The sequence below is a fragment of the Pleurodeles waltl genome, chromosome 12 (assembly GCF_031143425.1).
Source record: "Pleurodeles waltl isolate 20211129_DDA chromosome 12, aPleWal1.hap1.20221129, whole genome shotgun sequence".
In the NCBI taxonomy this organism is placed as follows: domain Eukaryota; kingdom Metazoa; phylum Chordata; class Amphibia; order Caudata; family Salamandridae; genus Pleurodeles; species Pleurodeles waltl.
In genome coordinates, this window is record NC_090451.1 from 686,249,312 (window position 1) to 686,276,902 (window position 27,591).

Consider the following 27,591-nt stretch of genomic DNA (forward strand, 5'->3'; position numbering starts at 1 on the left):
ATGATGAGAAAGTGGAAGATGATCAGGCAGCAATGTTGGCAGACTTAGGGAATTAACAGGAGAATGAAGAAGATGCGAGAGCACCGCCGGGTGTGGGTGCTGTGTTGCAGCCTTAAAGCGCAATGGACTATAGAGCACTGGAATAAGGAAATAGGGTTGCCACAGCTTGCTCCTGATACTTTATGTGGGAGTCATGGGAGAATGAGTAGCCGATGGAGCTCCAGAAGCATAGTACTCCCTATGTTGTGGAACCCAAGGACTCAGCCTTTGGCCTTGGGGAAATGTCAAAAGCACAGCAGTGTTTGTGGTATACAAACAACACTGGAGAATGAACATTATCCTATCTATGAGCAAGGTGAGAGCAGTGTGAGCGGGCTGGAGAGGAAGTTAGGGAATGTTTTTAATATCACCATTATTTCTCTTAGTTGGTGTATACCATCTTGCAGAAGATTTATGCTGTTCTGTCTCCTCCTTGTGAAAACCAATAAAGATTAAATAAGAAAAAAAAAAAAAGGATTCATCATCTGTGTTTGTAAGTAATTACAGAAATACAAATGTAAATGACAGCTAATTGAGTTCATCTAATTCTTTTAGGGCTACTCATCCCGGTTTAGGGTGCCGGGTCACTTTACATCACAAAGATGCACAATAAATCATACAATTGTGTAAATCAATGTACAAAACTTTTTTACATAGGACAATGTGGCTTATAAAGTGTAAGAATGACAATCTATACTTGTAGATATTAAAAGCTAAGAGTGAATTGTCTGCAGAAACAAAGTCAGGATATAAAACCTAATGCAGTGATTCTGGTCGTCTGTACTAACAAGACTAACAATTCCCAAAGGAACCGTTGCAATTTTAGAACAAAAAACTGAGAAAAAACAACAAGAAGCTAAACCCATGACTCACAGTTTGTATGCAGCTAATTGAAGCCGGTAAATTGATCACCGTACTATACTGGAAGGATTGCAACTTATGATCTGAAAGTAACAAAATGGTGTCATAGTCAAAAATAATAACCCACCTTCCTACCAACATAAAATACAAATCTGTGATCTGTGTTACACACAATCTGCTTTGCAGAAGGCACATTAACCCTCTGTCTTACTTTATGACTTAAAATGTGACTGGATAAAACCCAGAACTCTCCCAAAACTGCATTAACCAATAGAGTTATTTTACCACTATTATAATCACCTCAAAATTGCTGGGCACACAAAGGTCGCAACAGGCGATGTCTTAACCTTGTAAGATATTTTAAATGCAGCATCTTTGTGACTAAGTAAGCAAGTTATACCAGTTTTACTGACACATATGGCTTATTGCCAATTTCTTTGCAGCAGGTTTTATTAAAGTAAGTGTATACGTTGACAATCACACTGCTTTTCAAGCTCTGTCCTTCATGACTCCACCATCTTTCCTCTGTCACACCTTAACTTTCAATTTATTAGTTTCCAGGGTCAATGTTTTCCAGTCCTAGCAGTGCTTACAATATTCTGCATCATGGCAATTAGCTAAGCAAAGAAAGCACTGAGGAAGACCACGCTCTTACCTTCTTCCCACACTTAAAATATTTTTAAAAACAGAGCAGGCATTTTAAAACTTCAGAAAGCACACACTACAAGAGAAGAAAGCCGATTGAAAACAAATAACAACATGCATTGGCATAGCCAATAGGTCTCGCCTTTTGGTTGCGATTGCATTTTTTTTTATTGATGTGCATTGGTGTGATAAGCATTTTTGGTGTGTGGTGTAGTGTGTACTTTGTACGATTTAATTTCTGCAAATCAAATAAGTTTTTTTTTTTTTAAGGGTTTTATTTTTCCTTGTATTTTATTTGTTTATTAAATTCTTTATTAGCAGGATGCCAGATGCAGTAAAACCCCTGCCTATCTGCCACAAATCTCAACACCACTACTTTCAACCCTCAAAGGATTACACCTGTAACCTACACTTGTTTTCAAATTAAACAAGGAGGTTAAGCAGAAAAGATAATTAATATTTGTAGGCGAAAGCAGCCTCAGTCCACCCTAACAGCACAAACACCATGTGCCAAGCTTGAACAGTGTATCCTAGTAGTGCACTATCGGCCATGGGCTCTCCAAGACCTCCGTAGGTGGGCCAAGAGGCCAAAGAGGGACCAAGCCTTTCATATGTGCGAGAAGAAGGTAACTGGCAGTGTGACACAGCGAGGACCTGCGGCGCCCCATTTGCGAACCGCGGTCAGATCGGTGGTCCAAGTCTTAGACGGCTGTTTCTGCCACGGGATGCGTTTTGAGCCGCTTTTCGGGACGCTGCCTATTTTTCAGTCCACAGAGCGACCGGTACATCTTTCTTTGGGAGCTGCTTCGCGCTGCTCTCACTTTTTGCCCTTATAATCTCTCTTACCTATTCTTTGCCTTTTTTCTTTTTTTTCCTCTTTCTTTATGGTTTTTCTCTTAGCCATCTTTTCTTCTTCCCAGGAGTCTGTGTTTCCTTCCCTGCATGCTTTGCTTCCTCTTTTACTCCATGGCTATTCTTCCAGTCACTCAAATGTGGCTTTTCCCAATTCAAGATGATGTCTTCAGAACTTCCTGCGTGTCACTTTCTGTTTGCAAGTATTTAAGCACCGTTGATCTTCTGTTCCTTGCATTGCAAACACTTCCGTTCTGGTGGTGCACCTCACTCCTGTAGCCGGTGATTTTTTTTACTTTTCCTGTTTTTTCGTGTCTGCAGTTTTTGCTGTTTCCAGTTCATATTACGCTTCTCGTGTTTCTTACCTCTTTTTCAGGAGTACCTTGCTTTTGAGGTTTTTCCCAGGATTGGGTTTTTTCCTCTGGGACTCCTTCTGGAGGTCATTGTCTGTCTGGTGTTACTCTATTAGCAGCACCATGGCTACTGGAAAGGGTTGCCCTTAACTTGGTCAGTCCAGAACCAGCAAGAGACCAGGTGGTGCCTCGAGATTGACAATCGCGGTAAGAAGCATTCAGATCGTGACAGGCAGTGCCAGCAAACAGCAAAGGAAGCGTGGCAACCGCAGTGCATGAAGAGCGGTGGTTGGAAAAACACCATGTGCCAAGCTCGAAAGGGTATCCTAAAATGCACTATCGGCCACGGGCTCTGAAAGACCTCCGTAGGTGAGCGAAAGAGGCCACAGGGAGACCAAGCCTTTCAGATATGCGGGAAAGACCGCTGGTAGCACCAGCAAACACCAAAGGATGAGTAGCAACCACAGTGCCTGAAGAACTGCAGTTACCAAGTTTGGAATATTTATCCTATATGCTCTGAAAGACCTCAGTAGGTAAGCGAAAGAGGCCAAAGGGAGACCAAGCCTTTCAGGTGTGCGAGGGGCCAACTATTTTCAGTTTTTGAGACCTCTAGCAGAAATTCTGGCTTCGAAATAGCAAATTAAGCTTACCTTTTTGTTAAAGGTCAAGGCCAAAATAACCTTTTAACTTCTGCTATTGGGGGGGGGGCCTTTGAGGGTCACATCGACCACAGAAGCGGACAACCCTAAAAATAAGTTCACTGGAAATAAGTGTCCAAATATTAAGTAAAACGGGATCATGAGGTGCTGACCACGGCAGGCTATCAGAGATACTAAAGCAGCTCCACAAAGTGCACAAACTTAACCATCGAACTCAAGCAGAACCCACCCCACCCTCACCCCAAAATGTAGCATCCAACCCACAAACCAAATCGCTTTCACACAAAAAAATATATCACTGGATTCGCAAATCTGACCAACCTCACTCAAAACAAAAGAAAAAAAATGATTGCCTCTAGAGACACTGCATGCATCACAAATGAAAAACAACAGGAGTAAACCCCCCCGCGTTCCTGCCTTCCTCAACGTATAGTGGCAGAAAGGAACATAGATGGTAAGCCATAGTTTTTGGGACATGAAAGGACAGTGTATATTGCTTAGAGGCGGCCGCGAGTGTGAAATAAAGCACAATGCCAAGGTACATGAACAAAGAGCAAAATCATGTTTTCGCGAAATGGAAGCCCCGATAATTACCATAAATGTAACCAGGAGGAAAAAAACAAGCAGCAGTACCAGGGGAGCCGGTAATGCAGGTTAAAGTCTGCAAGCAGCGCCCGACCAAACCCGCATGAGAGCGTGTATCCACCATCCCTAAAACACTTTCCATTTCTTCGCATAATATGAGTTTGTGTGGCTTTGATAGATATTTCTTTATTTTCTGTCTCAAACTAAAACATAAGGAGAATTCCGATTCACAAACATTCACCCTTTTGCGGTTTAAATGTAAAGCCCTCTGCCGCAACTCTAAGACGTAAAATAGCGTGTCCGCGTACCTAAAATCACTTAAAAAATCAGAAGCACAAGTTGCACCCTTTTCAGTAGTAAATATATATATTTTTTGCTCATAACCTATCACCTTATCCAAATTTTGGCCATCTAAAATAATTGCTCCCACAAGGGCAAACCGTTGTACACACTCTTTTTGGCAACATTTTAAATAAAAAAAACGGCAGCCATGTATATGGGAAACTTTCTACTGTTTACAGCTCAAAAGGAAAGTCCGTTTTTGAAGTTAAAAGAATGTAAAACATTTGTTGCAAGTGTTTTAAAAACACTAGGGTGTATCTTTTGGGCTTTGGCAACATTAAGCACATTGGAAGATTTTCATAGAATCACACCTTTTGAATCAACCAGGCACCAGGAAGGAGTCACAGGTGGCCGGAAAAGGAAGAATTCTGGTAGAATTGTTCTCAAAGCTACCTGCTTGAAGATTTGAAGGAAATACATCAACTACCCATAAAGATTGTTATCACGCTTACAAGCTACATGTGTGTTCTTTGTCAACACAAAGCAACAGCAGAAGCGCTATCTAGGCTAAGCGGCAATTCAAGCACTTTCTAGGGTAGACCTAAATAATAATAAATAATAAAAAAAAAGAACAGACAAACATCAAACAGGATATAAATGTAAAGCGCATAAGTAAACATTTCTTCAATGCCAAATGATTAAAAAAAAATGCAATAATACACTGTTTATTACCCCAACACCCAGCCACCTCCCAGCACAAATTTTATCATTTAACCCAGTAAAGGACGTACTAGTTTTTTCAACATCAGCTGGTGAAAACACTGCGCCTAAATAAGTGACTGCCTGTATCTTACAAGTAAATCTTTCCAGTCATTTTGATTAACCCACTGAGCTATCTTAAAGCCACTGCACAGTGCAGCTCTATCATTGCAGCTCACAAACAAAAGGCATTTAGTAGCAAAACGCGCCGCATGCTTTGGCAGTATAACAAACATGAAATAATAGCACTAAAGTCTATTGTGCGGAAGTTACGTTTATCCCAGATATTACCTAAGTTAAACAAAAATAATAATTGATATTTGTAGATGACAGCAGACTCGGAACACCATTATAGCACAAACACCATGTATCAACCCCAGAAGATTTATCCTGATAGTGCAGTATCAGCCACAAGCTCTCCAAGACCTCCATAGCTGGGCCAAGCCTTTTAGATGAGCGAGAAGATGATAACTAGCAGCGCCAGCAAAGGAAGCATTGGCAACTGCAGCACGTGAAGAGCGGCGGTTAAAAAACACCGTGTGCCAAGCTCAGAAGCTTTTGCCTATGTTGCACTATCGACCATGGGCTCTCTAATACGTCAGTAGGTGAGCGAAATAGGCCAAAGGGGGACCAGGCCTTCAGTCCTGCGAGGGGAGTAAAGCAAGCAGCACCAGCAAACATCAGAAGCATGGTGATTGCACTGCCTGAAGAGCTGTTAAATAAAAAAAAATAAAAAAAATCCTAGGCACAAACTAAAATAAAAAGTAGCAGAAAGTGACAAGTTCTAGGGCGAGACTCCAGGGGGAGTAAACAACTTACAAAAAGGAGGGTGCTGGAAAGCAAAATAACCACTGGCAAGCAAGGAATTTGACAAGACAGTCAACAGACTAATCAAAAGTGATGGGTGGAGTCAACACCCACAAACTGAATACAACAGATCACACGGTCTAGGCCCGGCCTAAAGAACGAGTATACTGGGATCGTTTGTGGCTGAAAAATGAAAACAAAATACCTGGAGAATTGTGGCTGGTGAAAAGCATTGTAGCTACTGCCGGGGTGGTCGGTTTATGGGCAGCACCTTATTTCATAAGCAAAGATTTAAGAAAATACAAAACTGTTTTTTTTTCCCCCTAACATAATTAGATTATAAAATATAGTTTGCACAGGTTTTCCAGTATCATGCTTTGTGAATGATTGCAGTGATGTTTTACATGATGATGATGATGATCTTATATTTGTGAACTGGCAACACGTTTTCAGTAGCAATTATTCTATGAAGGGGACCAAGTGAGATGTTGGAATAACATGTGTATGTAGGTAATGGCGAACATAGCGCAGGAGGCAGCAGTTTGCAAACACTGCTGACCTCAGTATGTATTTTAATGCAGTAAAGTCATGGTGGTACCGCCTTTCCACACTGCAACTGTATTACAATATTCACAATTATGACAGCTGGGTTATGTACTTATAATAGGTCAGGAGCCACAATTAAATGTAATTGAATTACTTGTTTACTGTTCCTTACCTTGCCTTTCGGGTCTACTGGCTGGTTATAAAGCCGAGTGCTGACCACGTCAAACGGGGTCATGGCCACAACTGCCACCACGCTGCTGATCATTGCTGCACAGAGAGCCACCAGCCAACTATCAGGAGAGAAGACCTGGGTAGGAAATGACATCAAGTGAAGCAGTCTGGTCGTACAGCACGTTTCACCCATTTGAAGATTAACATTTCCTGTGGTATTCTTTCTGCAAACGCGTTCTTGCCTACAAAACCACATAGCAGCAGAACACTTCCAGTAATCAGAGGGAAATACATATGTTGCAGTCCTTTAGACATTTGAGCATTACAGCTATATACATCATCTGGCATAGCATACAGATACAAAGCATATTATAAGTTTAAAAACTGGTCATGATACATTCAGTGAGCAATGGGCACATAAAAAGCCAATGGAACTTTAGTTGTCACATTTCCCTTATGTTACACTTCCACAGGGAAGAGGGACTCATCCTGAGTAAGAGATAAAAAAGAAAATGGATTACCCCCCCCCCCTCTCTGCTGTGAGCTGAAAGTTGAAGGTGGTTGGGGTGGGGGTGGTGGTGGTGGGGGAGGGGGGGGTCACAGCGACATATTTTCTTCTAGTTAATTTAGGGCGCTTTGATAGCAGTGTGCTGTGGATTCACCTGCTACTCCAACTAGTTTCTTCTTCAAAAGATGCAAACACAAGACTGTCACATTCTAACCAGCAACAGGTTGGCAGGTATTGGATTCAGTCTCACCATTTCCAAGGTAAAACGTTTATTTGTTAATGTCATTGCCCCGTACTAGGGATCAAAACTAGATTCACTTTCAAAACAGTGCCTTTTAACCGCTTGGGTGCCTTGGACGAGATCATCTCGTCCAAGGCTACAGTTCCCCTGTGCCTTGGACGAGATCATCTCGTCCTAGGCACAGGGGAACTTGGGGGCGCGCTAGCGCGCCCCCCGTGCACCCCCCCTCCCCCCCCCAGGCGGGGATGGAAGGGGAAGACCTTCCCCCCCCGCCCCCCCCCACGGCAATCCGATGACGTCATCGCGCGCACAGCGCGCCTACATCATCTAGTGTTGCCGGGCGCGCTGGAAGCCATTTGCTTCCAGCGCGTCTACCGAGGAGGACACAAAAAGTAAGTCCTCTTCGTTTTTGGGGGTCGGGGGGTGGTGGAAACAGACACTGGGGGAAAGGAAAGGGTTTTTCCTTTCCCCCGGTGCCTGTTTTCATTAGATTCCACTAGCCACCAGGGATTTACTGTGTTCAATATTTTGGGGGCGACCCCTTGGGCAAGGGTCGCCCCCCCCCCGGGGGCAATTTTTTTTTGTATTTAGCCCCCCCTGGGGGCAGATCCAACCATTTTTCGGCGGATCTGCCCCCAGGGGGGGGGGCGAAAACCACTAGACACCAGGGAAAATGTATTATATTGATTATTTTGGGGGCGACCCCTTGGGCAAGGGTCGCCCTCCCCCGGGGGCATTTTTTTTATTGTATTCTGCCCCCAGGGGGGGGCGAAAACCACTAGACACCAGGGATATAGTATTTTATGTTTATTTTGGGGACGACCCCCTTGGGCAAGGGTCGCCCCACCCCGGGGGCAATTTTCCGCCGAATTTTCAGCGGATCTGCCCCCGGGGGGGGGGGGGGGGGGGGGGGGGGCGAAAACCACTAGACACCAGGGATTTTATATTTTGTGTATATTTTGGGGGCGACCCCTTGGGCCAGGGTGGCCCCCCCGGGGATTTTTTTTTTGTATTTAGCCCCCCCCCCCGGGGGCAGATCCGCTGATTTTTTGGCGGATCTGCCCCCGAGGGGGGTTGAAAACCACTAGACACCAGGGATTTATTTTTATTGTAAAGTTTTTTTGGGGGGGCGACCCTTTGGGCAAGGGGCGTTCCGCTGGGGGACAAATTTTTTAGTATTTGCCCCCCCCCCCCCCCCTTGGGGGCAGATTGCCAATTTTTGGGCTGATCTGCCGACGGGGGGGGGGGGAGGGGGGGCAAAATCCACTAGACACCAGGGATTTTGTTTTTGTTGTTTATTTTGGGGGCAACCCCTTGGGCAAGGGTCTCTCCCCTGGGGAGTTTTTTTTTTTCTGTTTCGGCCCCCCGATGGCAGACCAGTCATTTTTTGGACGATCTGGCCCCGGGGGGGTGGAAGCACACTAGGCGCCAGGGATTGTGTGGTGTGTGTGTAATTTTGTAGGCCCATCTGCCCCCAAAGAGGGCAGAAACCACCAATACGGCAGGGATTTTTTTGTTTTGTGCTGGGGGTGCCCCCTTTGGGAAGGGTCGCCCCCTAAAAGGGGGCACAGAGGTGTTGCCCATTTCGGCTAATTCTTTTACGCCCATCTACCCCCGAGGGGGGGCAGGATCCACTTAGGTACCAGGGACAACTTCTAAGTTCTTGGTGGTGGGGTGTTTGTCAACTGGCAAAGTATTTGTATTTGTGATTATAACAATTTATTTCTTCTTTTTCTTCTAGTTCAACGCTTTTGCTTCCTTTGCTGTGGATCTTAGCGGTTTTGGCAGTAGTTGTCCAGTGGTTTGCATAGCTGCATGTTTTAGGTAAGTGAAAGCAATTTACTGCAAAGGAGTATTGTTGACATGCATGAATGACATGTTTGTAGGTGGTGTACTAAATGCAGTATTGTGTGTTTGACATTGTCCTTAGATTTGAGCACAGTAATGTTTGTGTTGTCATATGTCTAATTTGCTTTTTTCTTTTTTCTTTTTAGTGGGATATCATTGGTGATTGCTGTGTCTGTGCAGAGTAGTTGCTTGGTGAGTAGCTATTTCAGGCAACTGAGTGGTATAGTTTTTTGTAGTACATAACTCTTTGTGATAAAACTACACTTTGTTTATTACTTATTTTAGTGCTAGTTGTTGTTGGCAATCCATTTGTTGTTAGGATCATGGCTAGCCGCAAAGTGACCGCTCAGCAGGTTGTTCGCATGCTCTTTGAGTCGTCTTCAGACCATGATTACGACACTGACTCTGCATCTGAGGCAGAGGAGGAAGCAGGAGATTCTGGAAGTGAGTTTTCTGTCCAAGAGTATTCTTCTGATGAGGAAGCTACTCTCAGTGCAGATGAAGGGCCTGAGTTAGAGGAGGACATTGATGTGCCAAGAGTGCAGCAGCCTGGGGCTGAAGGGTTTCCCATTAGAAGACCTGACACCTGGATTGCCCCAAACATGGAGCAGCCACAGTTACCTGCATTTACTAGTCTCCCAGGGTGTAGAGTTAATACGGAAAACTTTCTGCCTGTCCATTTCTTTCACTTGTTTATGGACGATGTATTTTTGGAAGAGATTGTGGAGCAGACAAATGTGTATGCAGAGCAATATTTGCGGGACAACGCTGCCAGACTTAAGCCTCAGTCTAGAGCTACTCATTGGGTTCCCACATATCTGGAAGAGATGAAAAGGTTTTTAGGTTTGTCTTTTTTGATGGGGTTGATCAGGAAGCCGTCACTGGCTTCTTATTGGTCTACTAGTCCCTTGATGGCAACTGCTATATTTCCTGCAACTATGACACGTAATCGGTATTTGCTTCTTCTTCGTATGCTGCATTTTGTAGACAATGCTTTAGCCTTGCCACGAGATCACACTGATTGTGACCGCCTTTTTAAGATTAGGCCTGTCCTTGATCATTTTGTGGATCGGTTTTCAGAGGTCTATGTTCCAGGCAAAGAGATAAGTGTGGACGAGTCTTTGGTCCTTTTCAAGGGGCGTTTAGTTTTTAAGCAGTACATTCCTAGTAAGAGGGCACGGTATGGGATTAAATTGTATCTGCTGTCAGAAAGCAGTACAGGATATGTTTATAATTTCCGGGTCTACACTGGTAGGGATTCCAGTATTGACCCTCCTGGTTGTCCGGCCACTTTTGGAGTTAGCGAAAAAATTGTGTGGGAACTTGCTAGACGGCTGTTTAACAAAGGTCACCATTTGTACGTAGATAATTTCTACACTGGAGTGCAGTTGTTCAAGGAGTTGTTTAGGGTGGACACTGTTGCTTGTGGCACAATCCGTTCTAACCGCAAAGGCTATCCAAGGGAGCTTGTCTGTAAAAAACTTGAGAGGGGACAGTGCAGTGCCTTGCGGAATAATGAGCTGTTAGCTATGAAATTTTCAGACAGGAGGGATGTGTACATGCTATCGACCATCCATGATGAGAGTACTTCCCCTGTGGCTGTTTGGGGTCAGGTTGCGGAAGTGCGCAAACCTGCGTGCATTTTGGACTACAATAGGCACATGGGTGGTGTTGATAGAGTAGATCAGAGGTTGGAACCTTACACTGCTCTTCGTAAGTCGTATGTGTGGTATAAAAAGTTGGCCCTACATTTATTTCATTTGGCAACTTTTAATGCCTTTATTGTATACAAGGATTGTTCACCTGAGTCAAGGATGACTTTTGTTAAATTTCAGGAGTCGGTGATAGAAAGCCTTATTGTGGTGGAACCGGCAAGAGTTCCTAGAGTAGAAGTGGTGGAGGATGTGGCAAGATTGAAAGATCGGCACTTTCCAGATCACATTCCTCCCACTCCCAAAAAAGACATGCCCACAAAGAAATTTAGAGTATGTGCCCGGAGATCAATCCGGAGGGAGAGCCGGATGTACTGCCCCGAATGCCCTTCAAAGCCTGGGCTGTGTGTGCCCAGCTGTTTTAGAAGTTACCACACAAGGAAAAACTTTTGGGAAATACCGTGAGCGTAAGCTGTCTGTTTTATATTTTCATATGTTTCACGGTTGGCATCTGTCGTGTATTTAGTTTGAGGTTTTGTGTTTGTAGTTTTGTGCCTATTTTATAATTAGTAGTTTATTTGTTGTTTATAAATAAAAAAAAGTGATTGCGGTGTGCGTGGGGTGGCGCTTGGCTGGCGGTGTGCGTGGGGTGGCGCTTGGCTGGCGGTGTGCGTGGGGTGGCGCTTGGCTGGCGGTGTGCGTGGGGTGGCGCTTGGCTGGCGGTGCCAGCCAAACGGCAGTCCACACTCCCATCAGCTGGTGTGATTCTTGTATCAGGCATGTGGGCGTATGTAAGTGATGGGCCCTTGAGTGGCGCGGTCTGTCGATGTGAGTGTTGTAATGTGCTGGGCCCGTGGCTGGCGGTGTGAATGGTCTTGTGCGTGTCATGTATGAAAGGTGTGTGAATGGACTGTAAAGCGGTTGGTGCCTTGTCGCGGCTTTACAGCTCACAAGCTGTGAGTCATTGGTTCACTTTTTTGCCTTTCAGTTATTAGCAGTGCATTTCATTTTTGTGAAATCTCTTGTTAATAAAATTTGATCCACTGAACCATCACTCACCCTCGTGCCAAATCCAACCAGTATGTGTTGTAAAAAATGACAAAACCTGCTCCGCTGTAATCAGGCGTCGCAGCACACCTGTGACACGCTAGGTGCCTCGGGTGGGACCCCGATGATGAAGCATGCCACCAACTTGGTTGGTGGGTGAGGGGTCTTCTTCACATAACCTAAGTGTGTTTCTTTTCACAATTTTAGTGTTTGGCACATCACGGACGTATGTGCACACATCAAAATGATATATTGCAAAAATACCTATCCCTTCTATCTCTTCAGGTTTTGGGCCTTATTCTGTTGCAGGCACCTGGCCCACCCACACAAGTGAGGTATCATTTTTATCGGGAGACTTGGGGGAATGCTGGGTGGAAGGAAATTTGTGGCTCCTCTCAGATTCCAGAACTTTCTGCGACAGAAATGAGGAAAAAGTGTTTTTTTGGCCACATTTTGAGGTTTGCAAAGGATTCTGGGTAACAGAACCTGGTCCGAGCCCCGCAAGTCACCCCTCCTTGGATTCCCCTAGGTCTCTAGTTTTCAGAAATGCACAGGTTTGGTAGGTTTCCCTAGGTGCCGGCTGAGCTACAGGCCAAAATCCACAGGTAGGCACTGTTTTCTTCCAAAATTTTGGTTGTGTCCACGTTGCGCTTTGGGGCGTTTCCTGTCGCGGGCGCTAGGCCTACCCACGCAAGTGAGGTATCATTTTTATTGGGAGACTTGGGGGAACGCTGGGTGGAAGGAAATTTGTGGCTCCTCTCAGATTCCAGAACTTTCTGCCACAGAAATGTGAGGAACATGTGTTTTTTTAGCCAAATTTTGAGGTTTGCAAAGGATTCTGGGTAACAGAACCTGGTCCGAGCCCCGCAAGTCACCCCTCCTTGGATTCCCCTAGGTCTCTAGTTTTCAGAAATGCACAGGTTTGGTAGGTTTCCCTAGGTGGCGGCTGAGCTAGAGGCCAAAATCTACAGGTAGTCACTTTGCTAAAAACAGCTCTGTTTTCTGTGATGTGTCCACGTTGTGTTTTGGGGCATATCCTGTCGCGGGCGCTAGGCCTACCCACACAAGTGAGGTATCATTTTTATCGGGAGACGTGGGGGAACGCTGGGTGGAAGGAAATTTGTGGCTCCTCTCAGATTCCAGAACTTTCTGCCACAGAAATGTGAGGAACATGTGTTTTTTTAGCCAAATTTTGAGGTTTGCAAAGGATTCTGGGTAACAGAACCTGGTCCGAGCCACACAAGTCACCCCTCCTTGTATTCCCCTAGGTCTCTAGTTTTCAGAAATGCACAGGTTTGGTAGGTTTCCCTAGGTGGCGGCTGAGCTAGAGGCCAAAATCTACAGGTAGTCACTTTGCTAAAAACAGCTCTGTTTTCTGTGATATGTCCACGTTGTGTTTTGGGGCATATCCTGTCGCGGGCGCTAGGCCTACCCACACAAGTGAGGTATCATTTTTATCGGGAGACGTGGGGGAACGCTGGGTGGAAGGAAATTTGTGGCTCCTCTCAGATTCCAGAACTTTCTGCCACAGAAATGTGAGGAACATGTGTTTTTTTAGCCAAATTTTGAGGTTTGCAAAGGATTCTGGGTAACAGAACCTGGTCCGAGCCCCGCAAGTCACCCCTCCTTGGATTCCCCTAGGTCTCTAGTTTTCAGAAATGCACAGGTTTGGTAGGTTTCCCTAGGTGGCGGCTGAGCTAGAGGCCAAAATCTACAGGTAGTCACTTTGCTAAAAACAGCTCTGTTTTCTGTGATATGTCCACGTTGTGTTTTGGGGCATATCCTGTCGCGGGCGCTAGGCCTACCCACACAAGTGAGGTATCATTTTTATCGGGAGACGTGGGGGAACGCTGGGTGGAAGGAAATTTGTGGCTCCTCTCAGATTCCAGAACTTTCTGCCACAGAAATGTGAGGAACATGTGTTTTTTTAGCCAAATTTTGAGGTTTGCAAAGGATTCTGGGTAACAGAACCTGGTCCGAGCCACACAAGTCACCCCTCCTTGGATTCCCCTAGGTCTCTAGTTTTCAGAAATGCACAGGTTTGGTAGGTTTCCCTAGGTGGCGGCTGAGCTAGAGGCCAAAATCTACAGGTAGTCACTTTGCTAAAAACAGCTCTGTTTTCTGTGATGTGTCCACGTTGTGTTTTGGGGCATATCCTGTCGCGGGCGCTAGGCCTACCCACACAAGTGAGGTATCATTTTTATCGGGAGACTTGGGGGAACATAGAATAGCAAAACAAGTGTTATTGCCCCTTGTCTTTCTCTACATTTATTCCTTCCAAATATAAGAGTGTGTGTAAAAAAGACATCTATTTGAGAAATTCCCTGTAATTCACGTGCTACTATGGTCACCCCGGAATTCAGAGATGTGCAAATAACCACTGCTCCTCAACACCTTATCTTGTGCCCTTTTTGGAAATGCAAAGGTTTTCTTGATAGCTATTTTTTACTCCTTATATTTCAGCAAATGAATTACTGTATACCCGGTATAGAATGAAAACGCACTGCAGGGTGCAGCTCATTTATTGGCTCTGGGTTCCTCGGGTTCTTGATGAACCTACAAACCCTATATATCCCCGCAACCAGAGGAGTCCAGCAGACGGAACGGTATATTGCTTTCGATAATCTGACATTGCAGGGAAAAGTTACAGAGTAAAAAGTAGAGAAAAATTGATGTTTTTTTCACCTCAATTTCAATATTTTTCTTTTTCAGCTGTTATTTTCTGTGGGAAACCCTTGTAGGATCTACACAAATGACCCCTTGCTGAATTCAGAATTTTGTCTACTTTTCAGAAATGTTTAGGTTTCTGGGATCCAGCATTGGTTTCATGACCATTCCTGTCACTGACTGGAAGGAGGCTGAAAGCACAAAAAATTGCACAAATGGGGTATGCCCCAGTAAAATGCCAAAATTGTGTTGAAAAATTGGGTTTTCTGATTCAAGTCTGCCTGTTCCTGAAAGCTGGGAAGCTGCTGAGTTTAGCACCGCAAACCCTTTGTTGATGCCATTTTCAGGGGAAAAACCACAAGCCTCCTTCTGCAGCCACTTTTCACTGTATTTTGGCCAATTTCTTGGCCTCCTTCAGGGGAACCCACAAAGTCTGGGTACCTTTAGAATCCCTAGGATGTTGGAAAAAAAGGACGCAAATTTGGCTTGGTTAGCTTATGTGGACAAAAAGTTATGAGGGCCTAAGCGCGAACTGCCCCAAATAGGCAAAAAAAGGCCTGGCACAGGAGGGGGAAATGGCCTGGCAGCGAAGGGGTTAAGAGATGGTGAGAACAGGATGTAATTATAGGCATTTATATGACCTACATCTCCAGAGTTATTATAGTACTTGAATTCTAAAGTGGATTATAGGCTGCATTCTATATCATTTCTGCTTTCCTTCCAGCTTTGAGTTGCAGACTTTACTGAATCCCTTTTAAACATTAGCTTGTTGGAAAACTCCACCTTCTTCTGCACCTCCAAATTTGTCAGGCCCATCTCTGTGACTTCCTGCAAACATGTAGACTCCAAGCCAACCACTGTCACCTAATGACACTTCAAGAAAGTATCCTTAATGTAAAAAGTGGATGTAGAGAACAATACATATGAACATAAACTATGATGCGGATACCTTGATCCTATAAGGTAACCAGGTATATAAAAATGTGTGTAGGATCCTAAGTGAGAGTGGGACAAATTTAATTTTCATGGCTATCAATGAAGTTTCAACAATAAAAAAAAGGTTAGTCACTTGTAACCTTTAGTTTTACAATCACTGCTTCGTATCTGAATTAATATGCAACTCTTCCATCTCAGATTCATGAATATTTTAAGACTGGATATAACTAAGAGGTAGGAAAGAAGTAAGGCAAAAAGATCATGCGCTTATTAATTTTGGATTATGTAACTTTGAATGTCTGCAGAATCTTTTATATTTCAGTGCCTACGTGTACACCCTCTGCAGTAAAATAAGTTTACAAATCTCAAGTAGCTCACAAGAACCAAGCAGCCACGCCTTCAACAGAAACGAAAAAAGGTGGAATATGGATAAGTTACTTACCTGTAAATCCTAGTTCTCTTCCAGGGGTATCCTCATCAAAGTCATAAACATTGAATATTCCCGCCCTTGTGCGGGGACCCCGGAGTATATATAAAATACACACATTTAAAGTATGAAAAATGCACGAAAAATATATATATAGCATTTTTAGTAGACAAATTTTTCATACTCAACTCATATATACATGTGTAAAACAGCAATGCAGGCTATAATCATAAACAGGCTAAAATGCTTTATTTCTATGGAGTTTTTTTTTTTTTTTTAAATCTTTACAAAATTACAATAAGGGAATAAATATCTACCAAAGCCCCAAAACTGGGCTTAGGGAAATAAGCAGCAGTAATCAGAGAAAAAGGAGAAAAAAAACTACATTGAAAAACAACGGAGCATTCTTAGCCAATAGGCTGCATGCAGGTTAACACAGGAGAACCATAAAAACTTTGGCACCTTGCCTTTAAGACCCTGAGCACCTCCAGTATCCCATCATGCCTCAGGGGTGAAGGAGAGGTGACAGCTGGTTCACAGTTAGGTCAGTACTTTTTTACGGTGACAATCTGTGTAGCCGATTCGAAAGATAGTCTGTCCTGCACTTCTAGGAGACGTGCGTCCGGGGAGGAGGGTGGGTTGTTTATGACTTTGATGAGGATACCCCTGGAAGAGAACTAGGATTTACAGGTAAGTAACTTATCCTTCTCTTCCAGGGGATCCTCATCAATAGTTATAAACATTGAATAGATTTGCAAGTCCATCCCTTGACTCTGCGGACTGTCCGATAGAAGTGCAGGAATAGATATGTATCATGCAAACAAATTTCTTAGAGAGGCTTGCCCAACTTGGGCGTCTGCTCTTGCATCTGAGTCCAAACAGTAATGTCTAGTAAATGTATGAACAGACTTCCATGTAGCAGCCTTACAAATTTCAGATATTGGAACATTATTAAGGAGGGCAGCAGTAGCCGCTTTTCCTCTTGTGGAATGCGCTTTAGGTCTAGCAAGTAGTTGTTTGTTAGCCAACTGGTATGCATTAACAATACAAGAAACTATCCATCTTGATATGGTTCGTTTAGATGCTGCCTCTCCTGTTCTCAAATGACCTAAATTATAAACAAGTGGTTGGAATGTCTAATCAATTTTGTTTTATCCAAATAAAATTTGAGCACTCTTTTCAGATCTAGGGAGTGCCACGCTTTCTCAGCCAGAGTCTCCGGATTGGGGAAGAAAGTTGGTAGAGAAATAGTCTGATTGATATGAAATTCCGACACCACCTTCGGTAGGAATGATGGGTGAGTTTGCAGAACTAATCTATTGTCATGAAAGACTGTGTACGGTTCTTTGGAGGACAAAGCCTAAATTTCACTGACCCTCCTTGCGGAAGTAATGGCTACCAAAAAAGCCGTCTTCCACGTAAGGTGTTGCAAAGAGGCTTTGTGTATAGGTTCGAAAGGAGGGCCCATAAGTTTTGACAGCACTATGTTCAGTTCCCATGGAGGGGAGGGTTTCCGAATGGGCGGAAAAACTTTTTTCAAACCTTCCAAGAAATCCTTGACTACTGGTTTCGTGAAGAAGGATTCCTGAGAAGGTGACTTACGATAGGCTGTAATGGCAGACAAATTTACCTTAATAGATGATACCTGCAGACCGGACTTTGCCAGATGGAGTAAGTAAGACAGTATGACGTCCTCCTGAGCCTGTATGTGATTCTGACCTTGCTGACAGCACCATATGTAGAATCTCTTCCACTTAAACGCGTAAGAACGCCGCATGGAAGGTCGTCTTGACTCTTTCAAGATGTTCATGCACTCCTGCGAGAGTCCTAGGTGCCCATACTGCAGGAATTCAGGAGCCATGCTGTCAAGCTCAGAGAGGGTAGGTTGGGGTGCAGGACCCTGCCCTCCATCCTGCTCAGAAGATCCGGTCTGCACGGCAGCCTCCTGTGAGGTTGTTCCGATAGGTTGAGGAGATCTGTGTACCAGAATTGACGGGGCCATTGTGGAGCTATGAGAATCATTCTGGTGCTGGATCTGTAAAGTTTGATCACTGCGGGTATGGGGGGGAATCGGTGGAAAGGCGTAGAGAAATATCCCTGACCAGTCGATCAACTGGGCATTCCCTCGAGATCCCAGACGGTAGAACCTGGACGCGAAGTCTGGGCATTTCTTGTTTACCTCGTCTGCGAAGAGATCCAATTGAGGCCGACCCCATTGAGCGAAGATGTCTTCGACGACTTCGCCGTGTAGGACCCAATCATGGGTGTCCTCTAGGTGTCTGCTCAGAAAATCTGCTTCCACGTTTTGTTGACCTGGTAGGTGAATCGCCGTAAGCGACATTCCTCTGGCCAGGAGCCACTGCCAGATTGTTTGGGACTCCCGAGATAGGGGCAGGGATCTCGTTCCACCTTGTCTGTTCAAGTAATACATTGTGGTTGTATTGTCCGTTTGTATTAGGAGAGATTTCCCCTGAATTGATGGAGCAAAAGACTTGAGAGCCAGATGGACCACTCTGAGCTCCAGCAGATTGATGTGATACTTCCTTTTGTTGTCAGACCACAGGCCCTGGGCTTGAAGGGGACCTAGATGAGCCCCCCATCCTTGAAGAGACACATCCGTTACCAGAGTGTCGGATGGAATTGCCTGGTGAAACAGAGCCCCTACTGATAGGTGAGGTTTGTGCGTCCACCATTGCAATGACTGACGTGCTGCTATCGATAAACGCACTCTGTCCTCCCAGCGACCTGTCCTTTGGTTCCAGTTGTTTTCCAACGCCTCTTGGAGGGGCCTCATATGGAGCCTGGCATTCAGGACAACGAAAATCCATGGAGCCCAGCAGAGATGTCACCTGACGGGCCATAGGTGCGTCGGATCTTAACAGGTCTCGACACTTTTTCTTTATTGAGAATTGTCGTTCCTCCGAAGGATACACTCTTTGGAGCTCTGTGTCTAGTATTGCTCCCAGGTAGTGGAGGTTCTGCGTTGGAATCAAGGTGGACTTTTGGTAGTTGACTTGAAGACCTAGAGACTCGAAAACCTTGAGCACAATGTCCTGATGGGTCCTCGCCTGCTCCGGAGAGGAGGCTTTCAGTAGCCAGTCGTCTAGGTATGGGTAAATGAAGATTTTTTAGTTTCGAAGATGTGCCGCTACCACTGCCACACATTTCGAGAAGACGCAGGGGCAGATTACAGGCCGAATGGTAGCACTTTGAACTGATAGTGCTGCGAGGCTATCTGGAAGCGCAGGAATTTCCGATGCTTGGGAACTATCGGGATGTGAAAGTATGCATCCTGCAGGTCGATGGAGCACATCCAGTCTCCCTGATGTAGCTGAGGGAAAATCTGGTGAAGAGCCAGCATCCTGAACTTTTGCTTTCTTATGTACTTGTTCAGAAGCTGTAAGTCCAAAATCGGTCTGAAAACGCCCTCTCGGCCTTTTTTCGCCACCAGAAAATAACGGGAGTAAACCCCTTTTCCTCTGTGCGCAAGTGGAACTTTTTCTATTGCCTTCTTTCGTAAAAGGGCGAGAGCCTCTTTGCGCAATAGGCTGACGTGAGACGGATTGCATTTGGTTGGTGGCAAGTGTGGTGGAGGTTGCCGGAAAAGAAGGGAGTAGCCATTTTCGACAATGTTGAGAACCCATTTGTCTTTTGTGATAGAGCGCCACTCATGAAGACAAACTGTGATACTTCCCCCCACCGGAGTGGTGCACAGTATTGAGGGAAGCGAGTTTTCATTGCTTGGCCGGCGCTTTGGGTGTGGACTGTTGTGGTCTACTTGACCCTCGTTCCCTTGTGGCCTTACGAGCCTGAAAAAGAGGGCGTCCCTGCCTTTGCTGTTGCCTCTGGGACCAGTGAGGGGTTTGAACCCACTGCTGGAAAGGGCACCTGTCATAAGGCCTATACCTCCGCCTGAAGTCCTTCTTTCCAGGCCTACTGCCCTCATGGTGTCCACTTCAGTTTTCATGCGCGCCATTTCTTCATCCGTATGGGTACCAAACAGCGAGTTCCCGTTGAATGGAAGATTTAGGATGCGCTGTTGTGCTTCCTGTTTTAAACCAGTCAACCTCAACCAGGAAGACCTTCTTGGACAGATTCCATGTGCAGCTAAGTCTGCCCCATCTGCCGCTGCGCTGATGACTTGGTTGGATACCAGACATCCCTCTTGAAGGATCTCTTGGAAGTCCTGTCTGTCTTCTCTAGGTAGTTTTTCTGTGAACCTGTTCAGAGAGTCCCACAGTGACCGGTCATATCTGCCTAGGAGTGCAGATGCGCTGGAGACCATCATAGATGCCGCCGTGCCGCACATTTTTCTCCCCAGAGAGTCTAGATGTCCAGATCCGTTCTTAGGAATAAAGGATCTTGTTCAGGCGCTTTATATTTTTTCAAAATCCTAGCAGGAGCAGATTTGAGGGTGGCTGGCGCCAAAAAGGTCTCCATGGTTGGCTGCAACAGACCAGGCACTAGCGGCAGTAGCTTTTTCGAAACTGCTCTATGCTGTAGTCTCAAAAATGACTGATGAGGAGGTTGATGGTTCTGGAACCTCTATATTTAACTTCTGTGCTCCCCTGAAAAGCACCTCATTAAAAGTAGTGATGTCATCCACCGGTGAAACTCTAGCTGGTGGAGAATCTGTTAAGGTGGGGGAGTATCGTCTGATGGATGACCCTGACGATGACCAAGAGGGCGATCTTCTGTGTCTTGATCGTGACCTAGATCGTCGCTGGGAACGTGACCTGCTGCGAGACGCTGTAACAGAGCGCCCAGGCCTCGTGGTCGGTTGGCGAGAAGCAGAACGAGCCCGTCCTGCACGCGCTGTCGGTGATGGTGTTCTCGGGAGAGAGGCAGTAGGAGAGTACATCCGTGAATACTGCGAATCCGGGGAGGCCGTTGGTCTGTTAAGGCTCTCCAACCATCTTGGTGACAAACTGATGGGTGAGACATGCCCCGATGATGCCGCTCTCGAACGAGATGAACCACTCCTTATGGAGACCACTGGAGATGGAGCAGCCTTATCTGCTGGCGGAAGCCGATGTTCTGCTTCCTGCAAGACAGGTAAAACCTGTGTCGACGTCGACAGCCGTAATGACGTCGAAGGGAGCGCCGCCGGTTGTTCCTGCCTCGACGCTGAGTGCCTCAACGTCGAACGGCGATCTCTGGACCTCGACCTGCTGGCCGTCATGTGCCTCGACGTGGAGCGGTGGGCGGCCGACGGCGGATGTCCTCGCTCTCGCCGCTGTGGCAATTTCGACGCAGTCTCTCTTGACGTCGAGGGGTGCGAGGCCTTCGGCGGTGAATGGGCGCGCCGGTGATGGCTCGACGTCGATCAGCGGGTTGCCGTCGACGGAGATATGCCCCTGCGATGGCCATGTTCTCTCAACGCCGTATCCTTCGACGTCGGTCGGGTCGCCGTCGTCAGCTATCTATGGCGGTGAGATGGTGGCAGCGACGATGTCGACGGTGAACAAACAGGTACTTTCCTACCTGCTGACGTCGACCTAGCCATTCTCTCCTGAGAGTGGCTTGTTGGCTGCCTGGGAAGCGAAGAGGATGATGTTTTCTGCAAAAAATGCTGTTCTAAAGTATTTTTCTGAGAAAAACTCAGAAAAACTGAGAGCTCAATGCTCCAGGATCCTCTCAGAAGAAGCCAGAAAAAAGAACTGACCTAACTGTGAACCAACTGTCACCTCTCCTTCACCCCTGATGCATGGTGGGATACTGGAGGTGCTCAGGGTCCTAAAGGCACGGTGCCAAAGTTTTTATGGTTCTCCTGTGTTAACCTGCATGCAGCCTATTGGCTAAGAATGCTCCATTGTTTTTCAATGTAGTTTTTTTTCTCCTTTTTCTCTAATGATTATTGCTGCTTATTTCCCTAAGCCCAGTTTTGGGGCTTTGGTAGATATTTATTCCCTTATTGTAATTTTGTAAAGATTTTTTAAAAAAAACTCCATAGAAATAAAGCATTTTAGCCTGTTTATGATTATAGCCTGCATTGCTGTTTTACACATGTATATTTGAGTTGAGTATGAAAAATTTGTCTACTAAAAATGCTATATATATATTTTTCGTACATTTTTCATACTTTATATGTGTGTATTTTATATATGCTCCGGGGTCCCCGCACAAGGGCGGGAATATTCAATGTTTATGACTATTGATGAGGATCCCCTGGAAGAGAAACTGTAATATCTGCCTTTATTCTCGGGTCAATAGTTGGAGTTCTGGTTTAAATTACACTGTTATGTTCACAGTCATGCTCGGCAGATCCACGACTCATTCCCTATGTTGGCATCACTAGGAATTGGGGAAGGATTTGGTCTTCATCTTATAGAGAAGGGAGAAATTGAGGAGAATATCAGATCTATTTCTCACAGCAGGCAATCAAGAAAAGTTATCACGGTTTTTCAGTAACCAAGAAACTAATACTGAGGTAGGCTGGACATTTATTCTTGGCAAGGACAGAAGTAAAATTTCTTCCAGGGTTGGGGAAAAAATGGCTGGAGGGAAAGTGAAAATGAATTAGTTCTACAGATTTTCGCATGAGCAAATCTACAGACACATATCTGCATGTGCTAAAATGCAGTTCACAAATATTTTGTAGGAGTATGATTTCATGACCTACTTCTGGCAATTCTTGTGAATTCATGAAAGCCATAAATCTTCACTAATGCAAGGTCATATACCATGGATGCACTTTTCTAACCTTCTTTAACAAATGAACCCCAAATTAGGTCTGGTGTTAACCAAGACCTTTTGTTATTATTAAAATTCTTTCTCCTTCTTTATCTATTGACTGGCTTCACTATGAGTGACAGCAGTATACTCTTTCACAAGGAGCACATTGGCACAATAAGTAGTTTTATTTAGTGCCAGAAACGTTGTGCCAATGTGTGATTTTTGAGAACAAATATATTCATTTTTACCAATGTCTGTTATGATGGTGAGGACTCAGCAGCTCCCACAACTATGAAGTTGTACAAAAACCGGACACACATTGACAAAACCAAAAGTCTGACCATCAATATAAGACCTTTTGGCTTTGCCACTGCTAGTTTATTTTCATGTTTTCCATAATCCTGTTGAAACGTTATAGCACAATATTTTTAGAAGCACCATCATGAATCAACACGTTTTACTAAATGATGCCTCAAAGAAATGGTACCTAAAATTTCACAGTACTTTAGCAAAACGTTTGTTTTACTTATTTGCATTTTTGTGACTTTTTTTTTAAAGCAAAGATTCATCAGTCCTTCTTTTAAGATTTTGCAAATATCTGCATTCATTCGGAGAGCATGATGCGTAGCCCTGTATTTGTAAACTTTGCAAACGTGAGTATACATTTTTATACTGGAACTACTGTTGGTAGTGCGGCCCGAGACTTACAACACTTTCTTAGAGCACTAACAATAAAAATAGTGGCATTCCATTAATGAACCATAAATCCAATTTCAAACAGCATTAATATATGAACATAAATATTACCTTAAGTGCAGACAATGCCCTTCCCTGATCCATAATGAAAGCTAAACTGGAAGCCAGAGAGTTTGTGCTGCATAATGCACTACAAACTGGCAGCCAAAGGGTTTGTATTGCAGGGGGTTGGGCCTACTTGACCCAAGGACAAAAACAGACATGAAAACCTGTTGTCCTTGACCCCAAACAATATGTCCTCGGGGTCAGGCTGTAGGAATTCCACATCCCTGCATGTCACCTGTATTGACTGTAGAAACTTTTAATGGGTAGGAAATTTAAAATGATATCTCTATTCTCATGCGTCCGCCTTCACGGCCTAGAGATGCTGCTTGATACCTGGTTCTTACATTGGCGTTTACAGCAACAGCAATCAGAGTTTAACTTAGAGGAGACTGTGCCCACTGCTTTCATGAGGAGTCCACATTCCGAGATCAGTTCAAGGTTAGGACTGGGCAGGATATTCCTGCAGCCTTATCACCTGCCATAGAGGGCTGTACTGGCTTTGAAAGGCCTGCTGGAGTGGTCCTATAATGAACGATAAAGCCCCCAGGGTGAGCTATAAGGCAGTTTTACAAGATTGACGGGTTTGTGTGCATTTGTGGAACTTTTATAGATCAAATCTGTTTTATTAAGTTTTAGAACATCGCATATATATATATATATATACATACATACACTACATCACTATATTGCGAACAGGCGCAACGTTAGCTTATTACATGCAAAACAATGAAAAAAACAAGAAAAAAGATGATCCAGTTAACACAACTATGTTTCCCCACTGCTGGTTGGATATACATTAATCAAACTATCTCAGGCTCTAATACCATGTGTTGCAAGTCCAGATTTAACCTCTCTTCGAAGGTGATCTCCCAGGCAATCAATTCAAGTTAAGAACCCTCAGATAGGTTGGGCATGTCAACTCTGAAAACTTCCCAGATAGAATACGTAGAAACGGTTGTCAAAGTTCCCTAAAGTCCCCGCCCCGTAGCTGTGAAGCCAAGGATAGCTTTTCCATGGAGAGAATAAACCATAGCTTTTGCAGCCAAGAGACTATTGACGGGATCTGCTGTGTCCCCCACACTAATAGCAAAAGTTGTACGGCAGCATTCAAAGCCAAGGCCATCTGCCGACCCTTCAAAGATCTTAGGGGAAAAGTGAGCGGGTTGGGGAGACCAAGCAAAACATACGCGGGGATTCTGGGGATCTTGGTATCAAAAGCCCTGTCCACGGTGTCTATTATGTCCTTCCAATACATGTGCAACTTGGGGCAATGCCATAGTAGGTGCACAAGCGTTACCCCCCCCACCCCCACACCTCCTCCAACAGCTACTAGATGTATCATGATTCCAAGCATGGATCCTGTTAGGGGTGTAATACCATTAGGAGGCTACCTTATAAGCTGTCTCTGCACCTGCTGCGTTATAAGCTGTGTGATGAACCCTATAAAAAACACTCTCCCACTCATCCTCCGATAGTTCCCTCTCAAGCTCCTTCTCCCATCTCAATTGACCCCTAGTTTTGATTGGACGGGTCTCTCCCTGCAGGAGGGCACAGAGTTCTGAGACCACGCGCTTGTTGTCCTTTTTCATTAGAATCAATTTTTCAAATGGGGTTAACGTCCTGTCGATTAATATCCTATTGGCTGGAAGCAGGGCCCAGTGTCTTAATTGGTAGTACATCATCTTATCTGCCTCAGTCAGGCCATATTGCTCCCTCAATCGATCAAAGGGGATAACCCCATGCTCATCGAATAAATATCCTACCCTTTTGCATCCCCCCTCATACCACCGACGCAATGCCTCCGGCTGTAAGCCAGGGCCAAAATCAGGGTTCGCGCCCAGTGGAGTCAGTGGGGACGGGAAAGTCGTCGAGCCCGCCATGCCGGCCACCCGATCCCACACTCTCATCGTAACCTCCGTAATCGGGGATATATACAGCCCCTGCGCCCTATGACGGCGCCTAAGCCAGGGTTCCTTACATATGTGAGAGCCCGCGACTGCTTGATCCATGAAACACCAATGCTTCTCCGAAGCTGGCTGGCTCCATTCCAAAAAAAAGCGCAGCTGTGCTGCCTGAAAGTATCGAAGGAGGCAGGGGACCGCCAGCCCCACCTCCCTCTTAGGACGGTACAGAACCTGCCGTGATATCTGCGCCGCCTTCCCTTCCCAAATAAATCTTAAGACCGCCGTTTGGAGGGATGCTATCGTTCTAGGGGGCGGTTCCAGCGGGAGCACCTGGAACAGATAAAGTATACGCGGAAGGATGGTCATCTTCACCGGTCCAACCCTGCCCAGCCAAGAAAGTTTAAGCCTCCCCATGACTCCAAGTCGCGCTGCACCTCCTGCGTTAGTTTCGAATAGTTTAACCTTACTGCACTGGCAACCGTGGCGCCCAGCTCAATCCCCAGATATGGGAGCCCAAGGAGGTCCATGTAAATTGGAAACGGGCCCTCAAGTACCTTTCATGCTCCGCAGGGATAAACCTGCCCAGGGCCTGCGATTTAAGCATGTTCATACGGAACCCCGAAACCTGCCCAAATTCCTCATTAACACCCATTAGTGTCGGCAGTGAGTTCATGGGCTCCGCCAAAGTAAAAATAACATCGTCCGCATATAGCGAGATGAGGTGTTCATCCCCCCCGAACCTCATGCCCATGATCAGAGGATTGTCCCGGAGCCTCTGCGCCAGTGGCTCCATGTAAAGTGCAAACATGAGGGGCGAAAGAAAGCACCCCTGCCTGGTGCCTCTTTGGACGACGAATGGCAAAGAAAGAGTCCCATTAACCCGGACCGCTGCCCGAGGTTCTTGATAAATGCATCGAATCCATGTTAGAAAACCTGAACCCAATCCATAGCGTTCGAGCACCCTGAACAGGTATGGCCAGTGGACCCTATCAAAGGCTTTCTCAGCGTCAACTGACAGGAAGAGCGCTGCCCTACGGGAACGCTCTGTTTTATTCAAGAGATGGGGCAATCGCTTGGTATTATCGCTGCACTGCCTATGAAGTATAAATTCCGATTGGTCGGGGTCCACAAGCCCTGGCATATAATAGTTGAGATGGTGTGCCAAAATGCCGGTAAACAGTTTGGAATCAATATTCAGAAGGGAGATCGGCCTATACGAAGCGCATTCCTCGGGATCCTTCCCCGGTTTCGGAAAAACTACGATAGTGGCGTCTAACATACTAGGCGAAAGCACACCCGTCTGCCGAAAAGAGTTAAAAAGTCGCACAAGGACGGGAACAAGTTCCGCACAGAAGGATTTATAGAAAAGCGCAGAAAAGCCGTCGGGGCCAGGTGACTTCCCGATCTGCAAGCGAGCAATCGCAGATATAACCTCCTCAGCCCTTATAGGATGATCTAGCGAAGCAGAGTCCGTCGCCGACATAGGTGTGATTGCTATGCCCTCTAAGAAGGATTCTGGGGCTACGTCACCGGGCTTCCCAGCCATATACAGACTTCGATAGAATTCCGCAAAAGCCTGCTCTATTTGGTCGCTCGTACGTGCCTCCACCCCAGAAGGGTCTCTAACTCTGGGGAGAAGCTCCTGGGATGCCAGAAAAAGGTCTAGTCTAGTGTATGTTTTGGTTGCCAGTGAGTAGAAGGAGTAGTCCCTCAACGTGGGGTGCGCCCTCCTCCACACATCACCAGCCCACACTCCTTAAGCCACTGCCGCCCAGCATCCGACAAGGACCCAGTCTGACCATACTGTTGACCTGCATCCATCACCAAATTAAAATCACCTCCCTGCAATATGGCACCATCCGGGGACTGCAAAATCGGTGTCAAAGACTGTTTCAAGAAGGCCTCCTGACGGTAATTGGGTGCATATAGGGAAGCGATCGTGAGAGTGAACCACCCCCCAATCGGATCCGCAAGGACAAGAGCCTCCTCGGGACCTCATGCAATTTGGATATAAATTCCCCGGGTAATGTGCGTGAAAAAAGTATCGCCACCCCTGCATGCTTTGACGGCAGGGAGGACCAAAACTGCCTGGGAAACCACTTGGAACGCATACGGAAGGTATCTTTAAGGATAAGGTGCGTCTCTTGCAGGAGGCATACATGACTCCCGGATCTCTCTAAAGCGGAGAGAATAGCTAGCCTCTTAGTAGGGTTATTTAACCCCCTAACATTTAAGCTTATACATTTGATGGTCATAGCCTAGACTGAAAAAAGCAAGCCGGGGAGACAAGAGCACAGCCTAGGACTACCTTCCACAGTATCATCTA

General features: G+C 45.5%; 1 protein-coding gene across 1 annotated transcript in view; it reads right to left on the reverse strand.

Annotated features, from left to right (window-relative positions):
- SLC25A35 (solute carrier family 25 member 35) overlaps positions 1 to 27,591 on the reverse strand; it is a 95,333-nt gene that overhangs the window by 14,862 nt on the left and 52,880 nt on the right. The window contains exon 4 of the mRNA XM_069218717.1: positions 6,561 to 6,695. Coding sequence (XP_069074818.1) covers positions 6,561 to 6,695 — 135 coding nt within the window. The remainder of the gene's footprint in view (positions 1 to 6,560; positions 6,696 to 27,591) is intronic.